At 38.7% G+C, this 16933-nt stretch overlaps 1 protein-coding gene across 2 annotated transcripts in view; it reads left to right on the top strand.

Annotated features, from left to right (window-relative positions):
• GRID1 (glutamate ionotropic receptor delta type subunit 1) overlaps nucleotides 1-16933 on the top strand; it is a 552748-nt gene that overhangs the window by 520755 nt on the left and 15060 nt on the right. Inside the window, exons 13-16 of one of the 2 annotated variants that reach the window (XM_054163347.1) lie at nucleotides 4437-4632; nucleotides 12535-12701; nucleotides 13985-14225; nucleotides 14477-14563. In XM_054163347.1, coding sequence (XP_054019322.1) covers nucleotides 4437-4632; nucleotides 12535-12701; nucleotides 13985-14225; nucleotides 14477-14563 — 691 coding nt within the window. The remainder of the gene's footprint in view (nucleotides 1-4436; nucleotides 4633-12534; nucleotides 12702-13984; nucleotides 14226-14476; nucleotides 14564-16933) is intronic. The other variant, XM_009901703.2, reaches the window with a different exon arrangement.

Genomic DNA, 16933 nt, shown 5'->3' on the forward strand with positions numbered 1-16933 from the left:
CTAGACCTATCACTACCTGATATCCTGAGAAGTCCCTCCTCAGCCTTCTTGTAGGCCCCCTTCAGATACTGGAAGGCCACAATTAGGTCACCTCGAAGCCTTCTCTTCTCCAGACTGAACATTACACACAGTAGTCCAGACGTGAAGTTTGCTACACATTTTTTTAAATAATGAACAATAAGGATGAGGAAAAAATCCACCAGCCAGCATTTTCAGCCTGTTTTAATTCTCATTTTGTTTAAAAGATCATCTTTTAATTAACCAAAAATCTTGCTATGAAAAAAAAAAAAATCAGAAAAATCCTCCCTGTATTTTTTTAATTATTATTTTAGAAATAACAGGACTCTATTTGTTTGGGGTTTTTTAATTCATATTATTTCTCAGAAAGTCTTGGCTTTATAGCAGTTCCAAAGTAAAATAAACCTATACTGGCAGTATATTTTTAGTTTATATATCTACAGTTACATGAGTCTTTCACTAGTAAGAAAGCATTTTCAAAAAGTGTAGCTTAACTAATATTGTTATTCTGGCAACTATTTCTAATGGTCTAATTATAAATGCTGGTACAGTTACTGTCTGACTGCTTATTCTGCAGTATATGGGCTATGTCCTTATGTTTCTAAAGAATAAAGCAAGCAGAGAGTCCAATTTTCAGGTGATGCTACATGAAATAATTGCAACTCCACTGAAAATTATGTATCAATTGTTGCATTTATCTAGCAGACATAACTAAATGCATTAAATATTTTGGCTGGTAATACAGTTTCAAAAGCAAGCATTTTTGTTTAGATTGGCCACAGACACATTTACTTAAATTGATTAGTTTACATGTACTTGTCTATTATAGCAGTCACAGAGTGGATGTATTTATCTACATATTGAAGTTCAGCTCCTACAACTGTAATTGAAGAACATTGGCTGTTTCTGCTTTACTAGCTTTATCTTTAATCACACTTATGGGGAGCCCTTAATGAGTTGTGAGATCAAATAACTGAGAATATAAGGTTAATGGGGCATCTTGTTATGCTACACATTTTTATTACAAATAACTTTATGTATTAAATGCATTAAATATTTAGCATAGGAATGTGAGACAAGAATTTCAATGGTTAAAGAAAGCAGGTGTGGATAATAGCTTACAAAAAGAAAGCTTAAGAATGATGAGAGCAGCTGCCTTTAAAGAATGACAAAATTGCAAGATACAGCCAGCAGGCAAAATGCAGCAATGAATGATTATGTTTAGCAATGGCAGATCTGAAGGACATCAAAGAACAATGTTTTAAAACTGCACATGTGACTACCTTAATTTACCCACTAGAACCCTGGAGGTACTAATCTCCATTCAGTATCTTTTATATATATGACTGTATCTGCCATGCCCAGATCTTTTGACCACCTCTCTGTCCATGGAGATACTGAGCATTGCCTTACCTTTCAGTGCAGAAATACCATACAGACATTTTATATATATATATATATATATATATATATATATATATATATATATATATATACAAAGTAAGAACTGTGATCTAGGCCACTCCTTGTCAGGATAATTTCTGAGATGAGTGTTTGATTAAGCAGTCCATTTGGTAAAGCCGTAAGTTTATCTTCTCCCTCCAACACCATCTTTCCAAATTTATGCTACAGGGACTGCTCACAAAATTGGTTACCTACTGTGCCACTCACTGAATCCTTTGACAACCATCTCCTTTCTCAGTGGATATTTCCAAAGGTGGTGCATAGATAATTTCCTGTGGCAGTAGCTGTTCCTGTGATTTATCAAACAGGGCACTGCAAGAAAAGCACGTGTAATCCTTAGGACACACAATACTACACCTTATCTCTCCCAAAGAATTCTGCCAGCTGAAGAGGCAGCAGTTGCCTTATTCACCACACCCAGGCAAAAGCTGTGCTTCCCTCCCTGCCACCAGTACTGATTATCTGTTTATTGCAAAACACTTGATTCAAACCCTGAATTTGCTCTCTGTGCCCTTGGAAAGCAACATGCACTGTGCTTTTGTACAGTACTGATTGTCAATAAAATGTAATTTAGCTAAAGCAAAATTAATGATTGCCAATAAAGTGCAATTTAGCTAAAACAAAAAAGCATATTTCTAACAAGAAGCTTCCACAGCAGCAGAGGCAATAGAATTGGTCCAGAAAATACTGGCTGTATTAAATTTGCAGGTTTAATTACTTTGATTTTAATTACCAAACTCTTGTGTTTCACCTTTCAGATGGAATGGCAGCAAGAGCAGTAGGCATTTGTAAAGATGCCACCTGAAAGCTATGTTAAAGAGCATTAGTGAAACACGCTTCTACTTCTGTGCTTATACCAAACATACAGTATAAACACACCAAATCCTAGTGTAAATAGGGTTGCCACAGAAACCCTCCTGTGTGTATGAGTACCATTCTTTGTCATTTGTACATAGAAAAGATAGAAATGTGTCTTTTAAGAGCCAGATAATCCATCTCCAGGATATAAACAATTCTGTGAGATATGGTGAATGCTGTTTCAAAAAAGAAAGTCAGAACCAAATGTAGCATGTAATCATCGAGATCAGGACTGGAGGAAAAATAGTTCTGTTCAATGAAATGTACAGGAAGCATTTAGGGGAACACAACTTTGGGGATTATTAAACAAAGCAGGGCAGGGGGAGAAATGACATGAGTTCTTTACTTTTTCTTTAGAATTTGGAATTTCTAGCAACCTTCAGGGTGTTCATTTTGTATTTTACCAAAGTGCCCTATATAGAGCTAGAGAAATAATGGGAGGTTTGGAGTTTGATGAAACTCCCAGACTTAGTCTGGATCCACAAGTGTGCAATGTATATAGAGAAAAATCATTCACACAGTCTTGCTTCAAGCTGCTTAACAGCTTAAAATGATAAAAAGTCCTTAACACAATTTAAGAACTTAAACCACTTAAACTGTCTGAAGCAGCTTGTGAGTTTTAAGAGTTTTGGCAGGCATGGAAGAGGCTTCCCTGCTGAGCTACAGCCCTAGGGACAGAGTGGGCAGGATTACCACATGGTGTGTCCTGGCAAACGGGCTGCCTCGGGGCCAATCTTGTGAGGCCTGGAGGTGACATGATAGAGAAGATGGAAGAGTTTTCTATATATTTTTATATAGCATTGTGTATATGCTCAGAGTGCTTTGCTTTAAAACTGCTGCCGGGAATCTTACAGGGATGTGAGGTGTAAGCAGTGGCACCCACCAGTGAAACAGGGAAGAGTATGGTAGAAAAATGTTGTCTATGACAAGTCTTTAGCTGTGGAAAACAATTTCAGCTCATGGGCCAAGGGAAGACTCTTCAGGAACATTGTGAAGAATTTTTTTGTGAGAGCTGCAAGACCAAATGTTTTGCTTTTGTGGCTCCAGGAGCTGGAGGTAGGTGGGAGGTGATGTGTGTAGGCCTTTCAGATGATTTGAGGATAATTATTGTTTCTTTTTTTCTGAAAGGTTGTTTTTGGGGAAAAAAGTGGGTAGGAGTGGGGGAGGCAGGGAGAGTTGGTTTAGTTTGACCAGATTCAAACCGCTTTTTTCAGTTGGTCCTATCAGAAGCATGTCTTTGTTATTATGGGAAGTTATATATTCAGAGAATATAAAATAAACCACTATTTATGACCAGTTTGGTCCCTGCTGCCACATACGGTGGTCAATGGTTGAATGGTAAAATTTTCTTATGGCAGTGATGACACCTAGGTGTTTAGAAACTTGGCCTGGTTTTCATTGATGCAGGCAGTGATTTACACATTTCTGTGCAGGAGGGGCTGTAAAAGAGGAGTGAATTACATTCTGTACAATTTGAAAATAAATGGTGCATTCACAGCCACTCCTGTTGAGGCCCATTTACACTTCCAGAGTGGTATGATGAGTAAATGAAAGTTCTGCCTGTGTGTGAATGAAAAATGCCTGTTCTACCAGAGGCCGTGAAAAGAGAGAGAGCGAGAGAGACTTGGTGGAAATTGGAAGCAAGACTTTTATTTACTTGTTTAAAACATTCTTATTGATTTGGAGACATGGGGAGCATTGGTATAACTGCAAACTAATACCACTGAATTCTGCAAGGTGTTTCTGGAGACGCTGATGAGGCTGTAAGTTCACATTTATAAACTGAGTTTTTCTTGTGCTTGGTCTTTGTTGCATGATGTTTTGGGGCAAACTTGGCATCATAATATGTTACAGGAATGATATCCAAAAGTATTCTTTACTGGAGCGAAAAAGAGCTTGAGTATAGTTAAGTTCATATGATCTCAATGCAATCAATTTATTCCTTGATTTTCTTTTATGATGAGGAGTAAGATCCTGCAAATATTATTTGGTGAAGGTAAGTGATTTCTGACATAGATAGAAAAGAACCATTTAATGAATGAAATCTTGGTAATGTACTGTGCAATACTAATATCTCAATATCACTTGAATTTCAGAACATTTCAGGATCTGTCCAAACAAATGGATATATCTTATGGTACAGTCAGGGATTCAGCAGTGTATGAATACTTTAAAGCGAAAGGGACCAACCCGTTGGAGCAGGATAACACATTTGCTGAACTGTGGAAGACTATCAGTAAAAACAACGGGGCAGATAATTGTGTATCGAACCCTTCTGAAGGTATCAGGAAGGTAAGACTGGATCACAAGGATTTTAATTGAATTTTTGTTCTGTATCTATGTTGTTTGCATGTAGTTTATAATGTTAAGTCACAGGAAAGCAGCTATATAGTCACTTAAAAAAATTAAATTCCATATCTGAAGTTCCTTTTTTATTAACTCAGTGGCAGATAAGACTCACTATTTTGGAGTTATGGTTTTGAATTTAAGTATCTTAGCTCTCCTTAAGTCTTCAGCACATAAATCCTTCTTTGGATTTGGCCATAAGGTTTCTCAGTTTATTTACCATTTTGAATATCATTCTTTGCATTATTCAGCTACTGACTCTTGTCCTTTGCTTTTCTGAGTGGGTTATTTTCTGAGTTGGTGAATTGAGCTTATTGGAAACATGCATAAGAATCAAGGGATTGACTGAACATATACTCATTTGTCTTAGAAATTAAAATTTAATGCAAGATTTTCTTTTGTTTATTCCAAACTCTTTTGCATGTCACTGTTTTTTCACCTAACTTTTCTTTCCCTCAGGTATGAATACACATTTGTGTGTGTGTGTGAAACCAACCATTGATGTGGGATTCAAGGACTGATGTATAAACAGTTGAGATCCTACATCACTGTGCTAAGCCCTGGTTCAGATCATGCACATACAAATGTCCACACTTTCTGACTCTTAATTTTGCCTCTCTTCTCTGCTTCCCGTCTTGTGCACAGTAAAACTAAACAGTAAATAACATCAAAATGTGTGTCCAGGAGTACGTTATGGCAGAAGAGCTGCAGACATGGTGAAAGCTTAGTGTACTGCTCCTTTAGTGAAAAAAACACCCAACTCTTTATTTGTCAACTGATATTTTTTCCATCAAGTAAGCTAACAGCTGTTATTAATATAGTGATTGTTTGGTCAGAGTTACTCTGCTGTCAGTGAAACACTGATTCTGAATAGATGTATGACTAGTTCTTTATGCTTTTATAAGTGGGAAATAATACAATTGTTGGGGCCTGAGTTTCTGAGCTGTTTGAAGTTTTGAAACCTTCTCTGAAGAGTTAAAAGGAAAACATCCAAAATGCACTGTTTTTTACTGTGCTGTAAGGGGGGGTAAACACAGTAACACATTTCCCAAATCGAAGTCCTGTAAAATAACTTCCCCAAGTGTTTGTGTGACTTTTGGACAAAATCCTTTTCCAAGCACTCTTGTGTCATTTCAGCACAGGAGTATTTAGTCAATAGCTTTGGTTCACCCTGCTTTTTCCTCAGTCTCCTAGCTGAGCTTTCTTAAAGCCCTCAGCCCTCGGCTCAAATAGCCTTTCTGCCTTGGTACAAGATAGAGCTCTGGCAGTAGCAAAGTCTGTGGTGTATTGTAAATACTCATATTCTGTAAGCCTACTGCATGATATGCCTAAGTCAGAAATGTGACTGCATATTGACAGGCTATTCAGAACACCAGTTATACTGCCTGTATGGAGCTAGCAGTTCCATCCTATTAACTTGACAGCAACTTTTCATACCTAGCTTGATTTCAGTGTTGCAGGGTGATTTTTATATAACTTGATCAGCTCATTCAGATAACATAAACAATAACCAAATTAATTTCAACCCCAAAGCTGACCAGGGCTGCTATTTGATTAGACCCCTATATGGATTTGGCTTAATGTTTAGTAACATTGTCAACTAAACTGTTGTGTTTGCAGTTTTAATGTCGCTCTTCCTAGCTCATTGAGTTCTCTGAACAAACAAACAAGTTTTCCATATGAAGTGTTACATCTAGAAAGTCTATTTTTTCTAAAGGAGAATTGATGTCAGCTAAGGAAATGGGACTTTCCATCTATAAACACATACTGCTGCATGAAAGAGATGTAAATGTCCCTTAAAAATGTATCTTACAGGAAATGGGAAATCTAAATAGTGTAAAAAGATCTTGAAGATATTGTTCTGAATAAGGACTTGGCCAACACAATGCAAAAAAATATCACTACTACCCTTCCTTCCCTCCCAACATCATAGTTCAGTTGCAAACAGATCAATATTGCTTCAATGCAAAATGGGAGAGTGACACTTATTTGTGGTACAGGCAGGTATTTCAAATGTTTGCTTCTATTCTGTTTACCTCACCTGCAGATTTTCCTACCCCCTTTGCCTGAAAACAAAAGGACAGTAATGGAAGAAAGTCCTGAAAACTTCTGTGGCATTTAGTTGCTATGGCAGAGGTGACTTTTCAGACACAACATAGTCCCTGTGGCCACAGTGACCATCTCCCATTGTCAGTGCACAGCTTTTAGAACACTGGAAGAGTCACCTAGGGGGCCTTAATGCACTGCAAAGTCACATCAGTGGCAGAAGGATGTTTCAGAGCTGGGATGAGGAAGTTCCTTTTGTCCTACGCACAAAGCAGTTGGAAGTGATCACTACAGACTGAAAAATCTTCCTATTTATCCTCCTCTTCCTACTTCACCTTGAATACCGTGTCCCATTCTGGTGTCCTCATCATAGAAAGGACACTGAGCTGTTGGAGCAAGTCCAGAGGAGGGCCACAAAGATGATCGCAGAGCTGGAACACCTCTACTATGAGGATAGGCTGAGGAAGCTGGGGTTATTCAGCCTAGAGAAGAGAAGTCTTTATAAGGACCTTATAGGTGCCTTCCAATACCTACAGGAAGGCTGGAGAGGGACTTTTCATAGGGTGTCCAGCAATAGAACAAGGTTTAGACTAAATCTTAGAAAGAAGTTCTTTAGTACAAGGGTGGTGGGACTCTGGACAGGCTGCCTGGGGTGACTGTTGTTGCCTGCTCCCTAGGGGTGTGCAAGGCTAGGCTGGATGAGGCCTTGAGCAGCTGAGTCTAATTGAGAGGTGTCCCAGCCTGTGGCATGGAGGTTGGAGTAGATGATCTCTAAGGCCCCTTCCAACCTAGGATATTCTATGATTCTGAGATTCATAAATACCTCTGGAGAGCATAAGAAGTAACCAGACAAATTACCAGTATGGTACAAAATGTGAATGTATCGTCGATTTAGGCAATGGTTCATTCCTTCCCTTTTTTGCTCTCTTCAAAAAGTTATCTACCTTAATGAACACTAAACATTAAAACAGAGTGTTTCTTGCCAGTCACCTCTGTTAATTTTTATTTTGAGAGTAAAATTAATGAAAAAGTTCAATGAATATGGTTTTTAATTTTTTTTTTAAAATACTATTATTTCCAATAATTTATGACTTTTAACTATAGTCACTCACCCATATTTTTTCATGGGTCCTTAATAAATTTTGTCATTTCTTGACCCATCAGCCTTTGGAGTAAAATCAAATGTTTCTTTAATGTCTGGATATATTAAATATTGACTATTTTATTACTGCATCCTTAATTATATTAATTTTTAAATATTTTGAACAGGATTGAAAGACATATTGTACATATTGTCTTTTTATTGCAACTGTGTTGTTTCTCTTCAAGCACTATTTGAACATAATCAATATTACCAAAGGATGTTTTTGAGCTACTTCATTAATGCCAACGTAAAGGTTAGTTTTTGGTATTTCTATGGTAGCAGCTATATAATGGGATCAGCTACCATGACATTCTGTTCTGACAGTAAATTAATAAAGAATGTTGCATTATTCTGGCACTTCAGCATGGTAGCTTCTTCATATCAGTGATTAATCTGAAATTAATATTTTTCAAGTTATTGTTTCTTGCTATGCTTTCTTTGAAAAGCTATCATTTTACTATCATTAAGCCAGGACTCTTTGAACAATATTCTTCCGTCTCCCTCCATGTTGAAGAGTGACATTATGAGGTTGCTTACTGCTTTTCTGAAGTATTACTATTCTTGTTCTTATATCTAGGAAAAAAATCTTCCTTGTCCTTTTAATTTTTCATGATTGTGAAGTAGAAATATTTTTAATATAATTTTTGCCTATTCTTTTTTCTCTAAAATATGTCTCCTTAAACCTGTTCATCCAAAGGTAAAACTAGTGTCTTAGCTGTAAACCACCAGAGTTGCTCTCAGAGTTGGAATTAATTAGTGCTGTTTTGCTTGAATTTCTATTAAAGATGTTTTTGAAAGTTTAACCAAGACATTTTTGCTGTGTTCTGCAATATAGTTACATGCTGAGAGTTGCAACAAGGCCATAGGGAAGGAGAAAAATGTGAAAGTAAATTAAAAATCAGAAGCATAAATTTGAGCTTATTATTCCTGTGTTTAATTTCATTCTTTATTCAAGCTGTCTTACCCTAATGGCTGATATTTGCCACATTCCCTCTCACCATCTCTGTATATTATCTTTGCAATGATATCTGATCACTAGAACCTTTTTATTTTCTTTTTGGGCCTAAAAACACAATGTAGGCTTTAGATGGCTGTACTGTGACTGCAAGAGCAGGAGAATATGGATATTTGCTGTATTGTGATCAAGACATCTGTGTTACATGCAGCTAGGGAGGGATCCTTGATATGTTTCCTGCTCATATATCCCTGTGTCAGTGCCCGGTGTTTGCTGCAAATTTTAGTCTTCCTACCTCCACTACCCCTCTGGTCTGGAAGCTTAGGAGTATGCATGCATGCACAAATACATTCTTTCATGTGACAAATATGGAAAGTTTAAACTAGACTTGAAATTTTTGGGTTGATTTTTGGTTCAAAACAAGAATCAGTTTGATTTAATTTGGCTTTTACTGCTTGTCTAGTGAAGAAAATAAAAAGTAAACATATCTTACTTGTGAAGGATGCTGAATTTAGACGGGAACTAAACATTTGGTCATGAGGAAACTTTCCATGAAATGAACATGATACTGGATAGAATGATTTATGTAATAAGAAGTATTAAATTAATATGAAGAGGCCTGGGTAGACTTTGTTTTCTGACTGCTTACTTTTTTAGGACATTACTTAGGACAGCAACATTGCAAATGCAAGAAAATAGACTTTTCCATAGCTCTTCTGTCCAAAATTGAAAGACCATGTAAAGAGTTCTCCTGTATAAAATAACATACAGAAAACTGAGGTTTGAGCAGTATATTCAATAATGTGATTGGTCTGTTGACATTGCCTTATAATTGAAATCAAATATTTGATTAGGACTGTTCTTCAAGTATTACTAAGTAATAGATGAGGAATGTATGACAAGATGCCAGTGGGGTTTCTGCCTCTCTTTTTTTCTATTTTTTTTTTCTTTTTTTTCCTAAAATGTAAATTTGAACCATCCCTGGAGGTGTTCAAGAGGAGATTGGACGTGGCACTTGGTGCCATGGTCTAGTCATGAGGTCTGTGGTGACAGGTTGGGCTCAATGATCTTTGAGGTCTCTTCCAACCTTTGTGATACTGTGATACTGTAAAAGATGATTTACAGATCAACAACAACAACAAAAACCTATGAAAAGCATGTTAGTCTTCCAAGAATCACAGAATCATAGAATTCTTTGGGTTGAAAGGGACCATCAAAGGTCATCTAGTCCAATCTCCCTGCAGTTAGCAGGGACATCCTCCACTAGATCAGGTTGCTCAAAATCTTGTCAAGCCTGACCTTGAATTATCCCCAGGGATGGGGCCTCAACTACCTCCCTGGGCAGCCTGTTCCAGTGTTCCACTAGCGTCATGGTAAAGAACTTGCTCCTAACATCCAATCACAATCAGCTCATCTTTAATTTCAAACCATTGCTCCTCATCCTATCACTACAGGCCATTGTACACAGTCCCTCTCCAGCCTTCTTGTAGGCCCCCTTCAGGTACTGAAAGCCCACTATTAGGTCTTCCCAGTGTCTTCTCTTCTCCAGTATGAAAAGCCCCAGGACAGGGGCTCACAGGAGAGGTGCTCCAGCCCCCAGATCATTTTCATAGCCCTCCTCTGGACCCACTGTGTCAGGTCCATGTCCTTCTAATGCTAAGGACTCCAGAGCTGGATGCAGTACTTCAGGATGTAAGAAAATAGGCACCTGGCTGAATGTAGGCTAGATGCCTTAAGGAAGCATTCCTTTGTCATCTTTACCTTTTTGCTCATCCTTATGCTGACAGGTTATGAAACCTTTTTTGGCTGTTGCATGTAGTCAAGAGTGACTTGTTTATTCTTTACCCCTTTGTTCTAACCCTTGGCACTTTAGGTAGACAGCCAGGTAATAGTATTACAATGCAGACTTCTCTCATCTGGTTTCACACAGTGATATTGAAGTGAGAGACATTTTTATGAACATGCCAGTTTAATAAGTTGTATCAGCTGTGAATGAGTTTAACAGTAGAGTCTCGTGGCTCCTATTTGAATAAATCCTATAAGGTCCATACTGTAGTTTAGTGTTTAATGATGTTTTGTACTAGTACAGCAATAGTTGTCTGAGGTTATATGCATTAATTACTGCTACTCCAGACCGTCAAAGGAGATGGCAAAGGGGAAAGTGGGCATGCCCTTAACAAAAAATTATTTTTAAAGTGGTCAGTGCAAGCTCATTTAAATCTTACCAAACAGGAAAGATACAGCACTTTTAGTCTGGTTTAACTCAGAAGCAAATGAATTTGGAGATCTTCGATTGCCTTGATGAAAATAAAAGGGAAGGGGGAGGGAAAGTGGGGGATTTTGTCGAGTAGCTTACAGAAAATCCGAACAACATAGTTTTAATCTTTGTTTCCCTGGATTCTGGCCACTAAAGGATAACCACCCATTTGATTTAATGTTGTATTTAAACAGCTGTCAGGGCCATCAAAAAGCTGGGGTTCATATCAGAGCACAGTAAAGTAAAAATTGCTTAATTGCTCAACTGAGGAATCCAATGTAATAAAGTAATGAAGGGACACTCATGGGCTTAAAGGTGAACTCAAAATTGAGCATACACAAAGATGGAAAATATGCAAAAGGATGAGATAATTCCATGTCAGAGCTGGAGCCACTTGCTGGGGAGGGGCTTGGTGATTTCATTCCTGTGAAAAAATATACTGAGGACTTCAATTCCCTGCTGTGTTTTGTTCTGACCTAAAGAAAGATCTGAAGTCACTCAAAATTTAAATAAAAAGTCTTGGAAGTCTACATCCGTGACTAGTCATTTATTCGCATTAGATGTTCCAGCCCATCTGTTCCACTGTGCTCTGTATGTTCACTAGAGACTTAAAAAGCATACTACTTAAATATATTAGGAGACCTATGATTACTTTAAGCAAACAAAATAATGATTTTTTTTTTCTGTATTGAATCTCTATCCAGAGATTCCTGCATCTTATGTTAAGTAAAGTGATTTATATTCATCGTATGCACTGTGTTCAGGCATTGGTTTGAATCCAAAGGTATTTAAGGACATCTGCATAGGTGCATTCTAAAACAAGTATTTTTCCCAAAATCTGAAGTAATACTGAAGTAACAGGAGATGCTGGTGACTCTTCTTTCCTTTGAGGGGGAAAAAAAAAAAAAGGGCTCTTTAAATTCCAAGCATGCCTTTTGTTACAGGGCTATCAGAACTCGCAGAAGAGACTTTGTTTATTTACATGTTTATATGAGAAAAACTGCAAAATTACCATTTTGGTGACTGTGGTGACTAGGAAGCACTATCTAGTGTTCTCACAGTACCGCTCTAGTTACATGAACATATGGAACAGGTCATATTCCATGTTTCCTAGAAAACATGCATCAAAGTTCACCAACTAAGGCAATAACTTTAATTAATAACCTGTTATGCAAGCCTTTAACTATGCTTACAGTTGGCTATGTCATCCTATGTATTCCTATTAAAATGGAAGACATTTTAGCAAGGTTCAAAACAGATTACTACTGCTGGGAGCAGAATGTTAGAAATGTATTAAGATGTTGCAGGTCTACAAATAAACTGTAACCTGATGAAGTACCACCTTGGAATAGTGAGACACTCAGAGCTTGTCTGTTTGCTTGGGGATTGTCCTACCTACAAATGTAGTATAGTTTAGGTTGTGTTGTGTTTATGTTGTATTTACAGGCAAAGAAAGGAAACTATGCTTTCCTGTGGGATGTGACAGTGGTGGAATATGCTGCCCTGACAGATGATGAATGCTCTGTGACAGTCATTGGAAACAGCATCAGCAGTAAAGGATATGGCATAGCACTCCAACATGGAAGCCCCTACAGAGATCTTTTCTCCCAGAGGTAAACTGAAACAAAACTTACTTTATGGGATTCCATTCTACAACCACATTAATTTTGGCAGTTGTTGAGTGAAGGACAGTGAATAAGCAACAGCTGAGTGGTTAGGAGTTCAGGCTTAAACAAATCTGCTACTTCTACTCCAGGTACATCTGATTAGGGAGAAGGGGACTGGAGGTGTTACACGGCCTCTCACCTCCAGGCAGAAAAAAGACTGATGACCTCAGAGCTTCCTATGAGCAACATGGCAAATTGAAGAGAGATCTTAGAATCATGACTAAGAAGCAATGTGTAGCTTCCTATAGTAATCAAGTAATAATTCCCTGATTAATCCTTTAGGGTGGAGAAACATGTTGAAGACTCACAGTGGTACAGGGAAACAAGAATTTCTGAGTATTATGTGGGACTGCCAAAATTTTGAGACTACAAGACTATGCATTTAGTGATCTCTGAGCCATCAGATAGAAACGTCTTTTGTTATATGAATGTATACACTGAAATGAAGACATGCGGTTGTGCAGACATGTGTGGCCTTAGCAGAAGGTGAGCGAGTGCTTTGCTCCAGATACGGAGCTGAAGCAAGATTGTCTCATCTTTCTCCTTCTTTATGAAAAGGAGCAAAACTCCAGCTGCCTAACCAGACAAAGCTGCCTCAAGAAAAATATTGTTAGTAAACAGTTATCAAGCTTAATCCAAAATGAATCTTTCATGGAGAGAAGGGGCACTTCACAAGAGACAAAACAATGATTAATTAGCAACTGTTAACACAGGAATTCAAGCATGAAGTAACAGCAGCGAAGTAAAATCTTTTTGAATAAACTACGTTTGCTGAAGTAAATGAGATGGTTGCTTAAACAGATTTGTATTAAGTGGCACACAAATAGTAGCATGTATAGTCTCGCATGATTTTGAAATTATTGTGGGAGAAGAGCAATGGAGTGGGTTGACGATTTTGCTAGAGGGACCAGCTGTTGCAGCTGAATGTAGCAAGACCAGCCATGACTAAGCAATATGGTGAGTTTCCTTGTAAACACTTCTTGCATTGCAGTGGAATTTTTGATAGCCTCTTCTTTTTCCAAAGTTACTCAATGGATTTTACCTGCTACTGTGAGTGGAAAGAAATCCTGGTATAATGGAGTTTCAGGTGAAGAATACTACACTGTGGTGGTGGGATGGAGTTTTGAATTGTGGAATGGCCGATTTTGGAGTACTGTGACATAAAAGACAAAAAAAATGTGAAAAGGTATCATTAAAACAATAATACTTGTCTTTTGAAATTTGTACAGGATCCTAGAGTTGCAAGAAAGTGGAGATTTGGATGTTCTTAAACAGAAATGGTGGCCACGGATGGGACGCTGTGACCTGAATAGCCATACCAATGCACAGACAGATGGGAAGGCACTCAAGCTTCACAGTTTTGCAGGCGTTTTCTGCATTTTAGCAATAGGCCTTCTTCTTGCTTGCTTGGTAGCAGCACTGGAGTTGTGGTGGAACAGCAACCGTTGTCATCAAGAGACACCGAAAGAGGTCCATAACTTTTATTCTTATCACAATTAAAAGTAGAAAACACAAACAAAAGAGAGAGCAAGCGGAAGTTGTGGGATTTTAGGTGCTCTCATTTGATTTATTTTGATTTGCCATACTAAGCTTTGCATATAACTTTTTGGGTGGTTGTTTCTGAACAAATAAATAATAAAAAAAAGGTGTCTTTTGTGCACATGGAAGGTGCCAAACTGACAGCCCTGGAGACTAAAGTCCTCTATTTATTTATAGAGCAGATACAGCATGGGCAGCAGCAGTGCAAACTTCCCCACATTGCCCCACCAATGTGCCTCAACCCTGACCTGGAGAGACCACCTTTAGGGGTAAGAGAGTAGTTCAGAAACATGCCCTCAGTCTCTCTGCTGTGAGTGACAAGGAGGCCAGTTACAGGCACCCACTTGTGCCATCTGTGCTAATGTTTTCTCTGATATGAGACCCCATCCATCAGCTGTGACAACCATGTCCATCCTGCACAGGCTGTGCAGCTGCCAGCCAGTTGGTAGCTGTTTTCCTTCATGGCTGACCTAGACTGAGTTTGAAGAGGTACATGATCAATTTAAAATAAAAGATCTAGTTATTGAATGAATAAGCCATATTTCCATGACATTGTTTAAATGCTTCCTTTCTTTTGAAATCAGTTTTATTTCTCAAAGTAGGAGCTTCTGAGTAAACTGACCTTCACATGACCTGTTTTAGTTAGGAAAATACACATGAAAATTTCTTGGGTTTGAAGTTTTCATGAACAGCACTGAGTAGTAGTTAACAATGCTGTGATAGAATAATAGTCCATACTGAGGTCTGTCTTACTTAAAGCCTGTATTTGTTTACATAGATTAAATGTTTAACAAACTAACCTCTTGTAGTTTTGGAGACACTGAGGTATTTGTAGGTGCTTTCATCTTGGAACAGATGTTTGTTACAAGGAAATAATAGCAGCGAGCTGTACTACAGCTGGAGATAGTACATAGCCCATCAATTCCAATCTGTGTTCCTCAAGTTGGCAGGAGTACTACACTAATTGACAGACCTGTCACCTGTAAGCAGTTCTGGCAAGTGGGACCTGGAAAGATGTGCTGCGTTCTGTAATGTCATGAAATATTTATCAGGAAGATTGAGTTCTTCTCAATTCTTCCTTCTCTCATTTAAAGTCATCCACCAAGTGCTTGGTGATAAACACCTGTATCATGTTTGTGGGACAAAGCTGCAAATTCACTTTCCTGTTGCTCCACAATGTACAATAGCAAAAGAGAAATTTTGGTAAAATGAAGCACGTCTCTGCTTTGCACAATGCAGCGCTCCAAAAGCAAGCACAGGGAGAGCATGAGTAGGTACTCCTGCTTATGAAGAAACTTTCATATGAACAGAAGTGCACATGTAATTGCTTTTTGGTTAAATACTGTAGCATTTTGTCCTGCTGCCTTGTAGAAGTCACTCTTACTGTAACCCCAAAGACCCCCACTCCTTTGCATTGCCAAGGCCTAAACCCTACCAGTAGACAGTTTGTGTGAAAGCCTGACAAAGTCAGGGACAGGGATGATGTCTGAAGTGTCCTCATGCTGCATGTGTACAAGAACTCATCTTGCCGTACCCTGCAGCATGTTCCAGTCTCTATGCTCACGGGCTCACACTTATGCATCTTTGTAGCAATGAGAATCTGCCCTAGAGGCATTTTCATATAGGTAAGATGAAATAATTCACTCTTTTATTGCTCATTTTAAAATATTTAGTTTCCATCTTTTAAAAAGGATCTGTCTTCCAGAGTTTAAATATTTTCTTTTTGCCTATGCCCTTTTCTTTTTGTATTTGGAAGAATAATTATTAGAGATCCCTGCCTAGCCCATTCCATCTTTTCTCCCCTTCCCATCCCTCTCCCTCTCCTTCCCATTCCCTCCAGTGAATTCTTGATTAGGGTTGCTCTGTACATCCTCTTTCATAGTTTCCATGACAAACAATAGTATACTTTTAAGCTTTCTTTTTTTTTTTTTTCCTTTTTTTTTTCCCTTTTTTTTTTAACCATACTAAAACTACCTATACAGTAAAGATGTACTTGTGAAGATCACCTGTGTGCATGGCTGAGTCTGCCCTTAGAGCTTAACCAGTAGGTGTTGGGGGAAGCATATTAGGCTGAGGCACAGTGCACAAAATAGGCTCAGAAAAAGGTCAGTGATATGGGTGCCACCAAGAGAGAGGCTACAGAGTCAGTGTGAGCCCTGGCACAAGTAGGTGTTAAGGCTGAATGAGAAAGTGAATGTTTCTGGGGAAAAGGCATAAGGATGAGGGCTCACAGGCTGAGCTGTCCTGGAGAAGGTAAGGCAGGTGGGATGGAACATAATGAGGGGTCCCTGAAAAGGACACCTGTGTGCAAGGAAGGGCTAGAAACATTTTTGGATCAGGTCAGAGCAACCTGGATAAAAGCAACTGCCACACAGTCATGATTGGGTTGGGTCTCCAGGGATCCCAGTCTGGAGTATGACACATCCATGTTGTTGTTACCACCTGAACTCTGTTTCCCCACGGGTCCCTTGCTGACACGTTAACCATGGCCTGAGCTGCAAGCAGCACACTGAATGCCATCCCGGACCCAGAGGCTGCTACCCAGGCCTGGGGCTCCGTCTGGGGGCCCTGGCCCCTCCTTCTGGGCTGGAGAGCAGGCCATGGCAGGTGGGGTGTGTAACAGCCCTACAGGATGGGAC

Source organism: Dryobates pubescens, chromosome 8, assembly GCF_014839835.1.
Source record: "Dryobates pubescens isolate bDryPub1 chromosome 8, bDryPub1.pri, whole genome shotgun sequence".
In the NCBI taxonomy this organism is placed as follows: Eukaryota; Metazoa; Chordata; class Aves; order Piciformes; family Picidae; genus Dryobates; species Dryobates pubescens.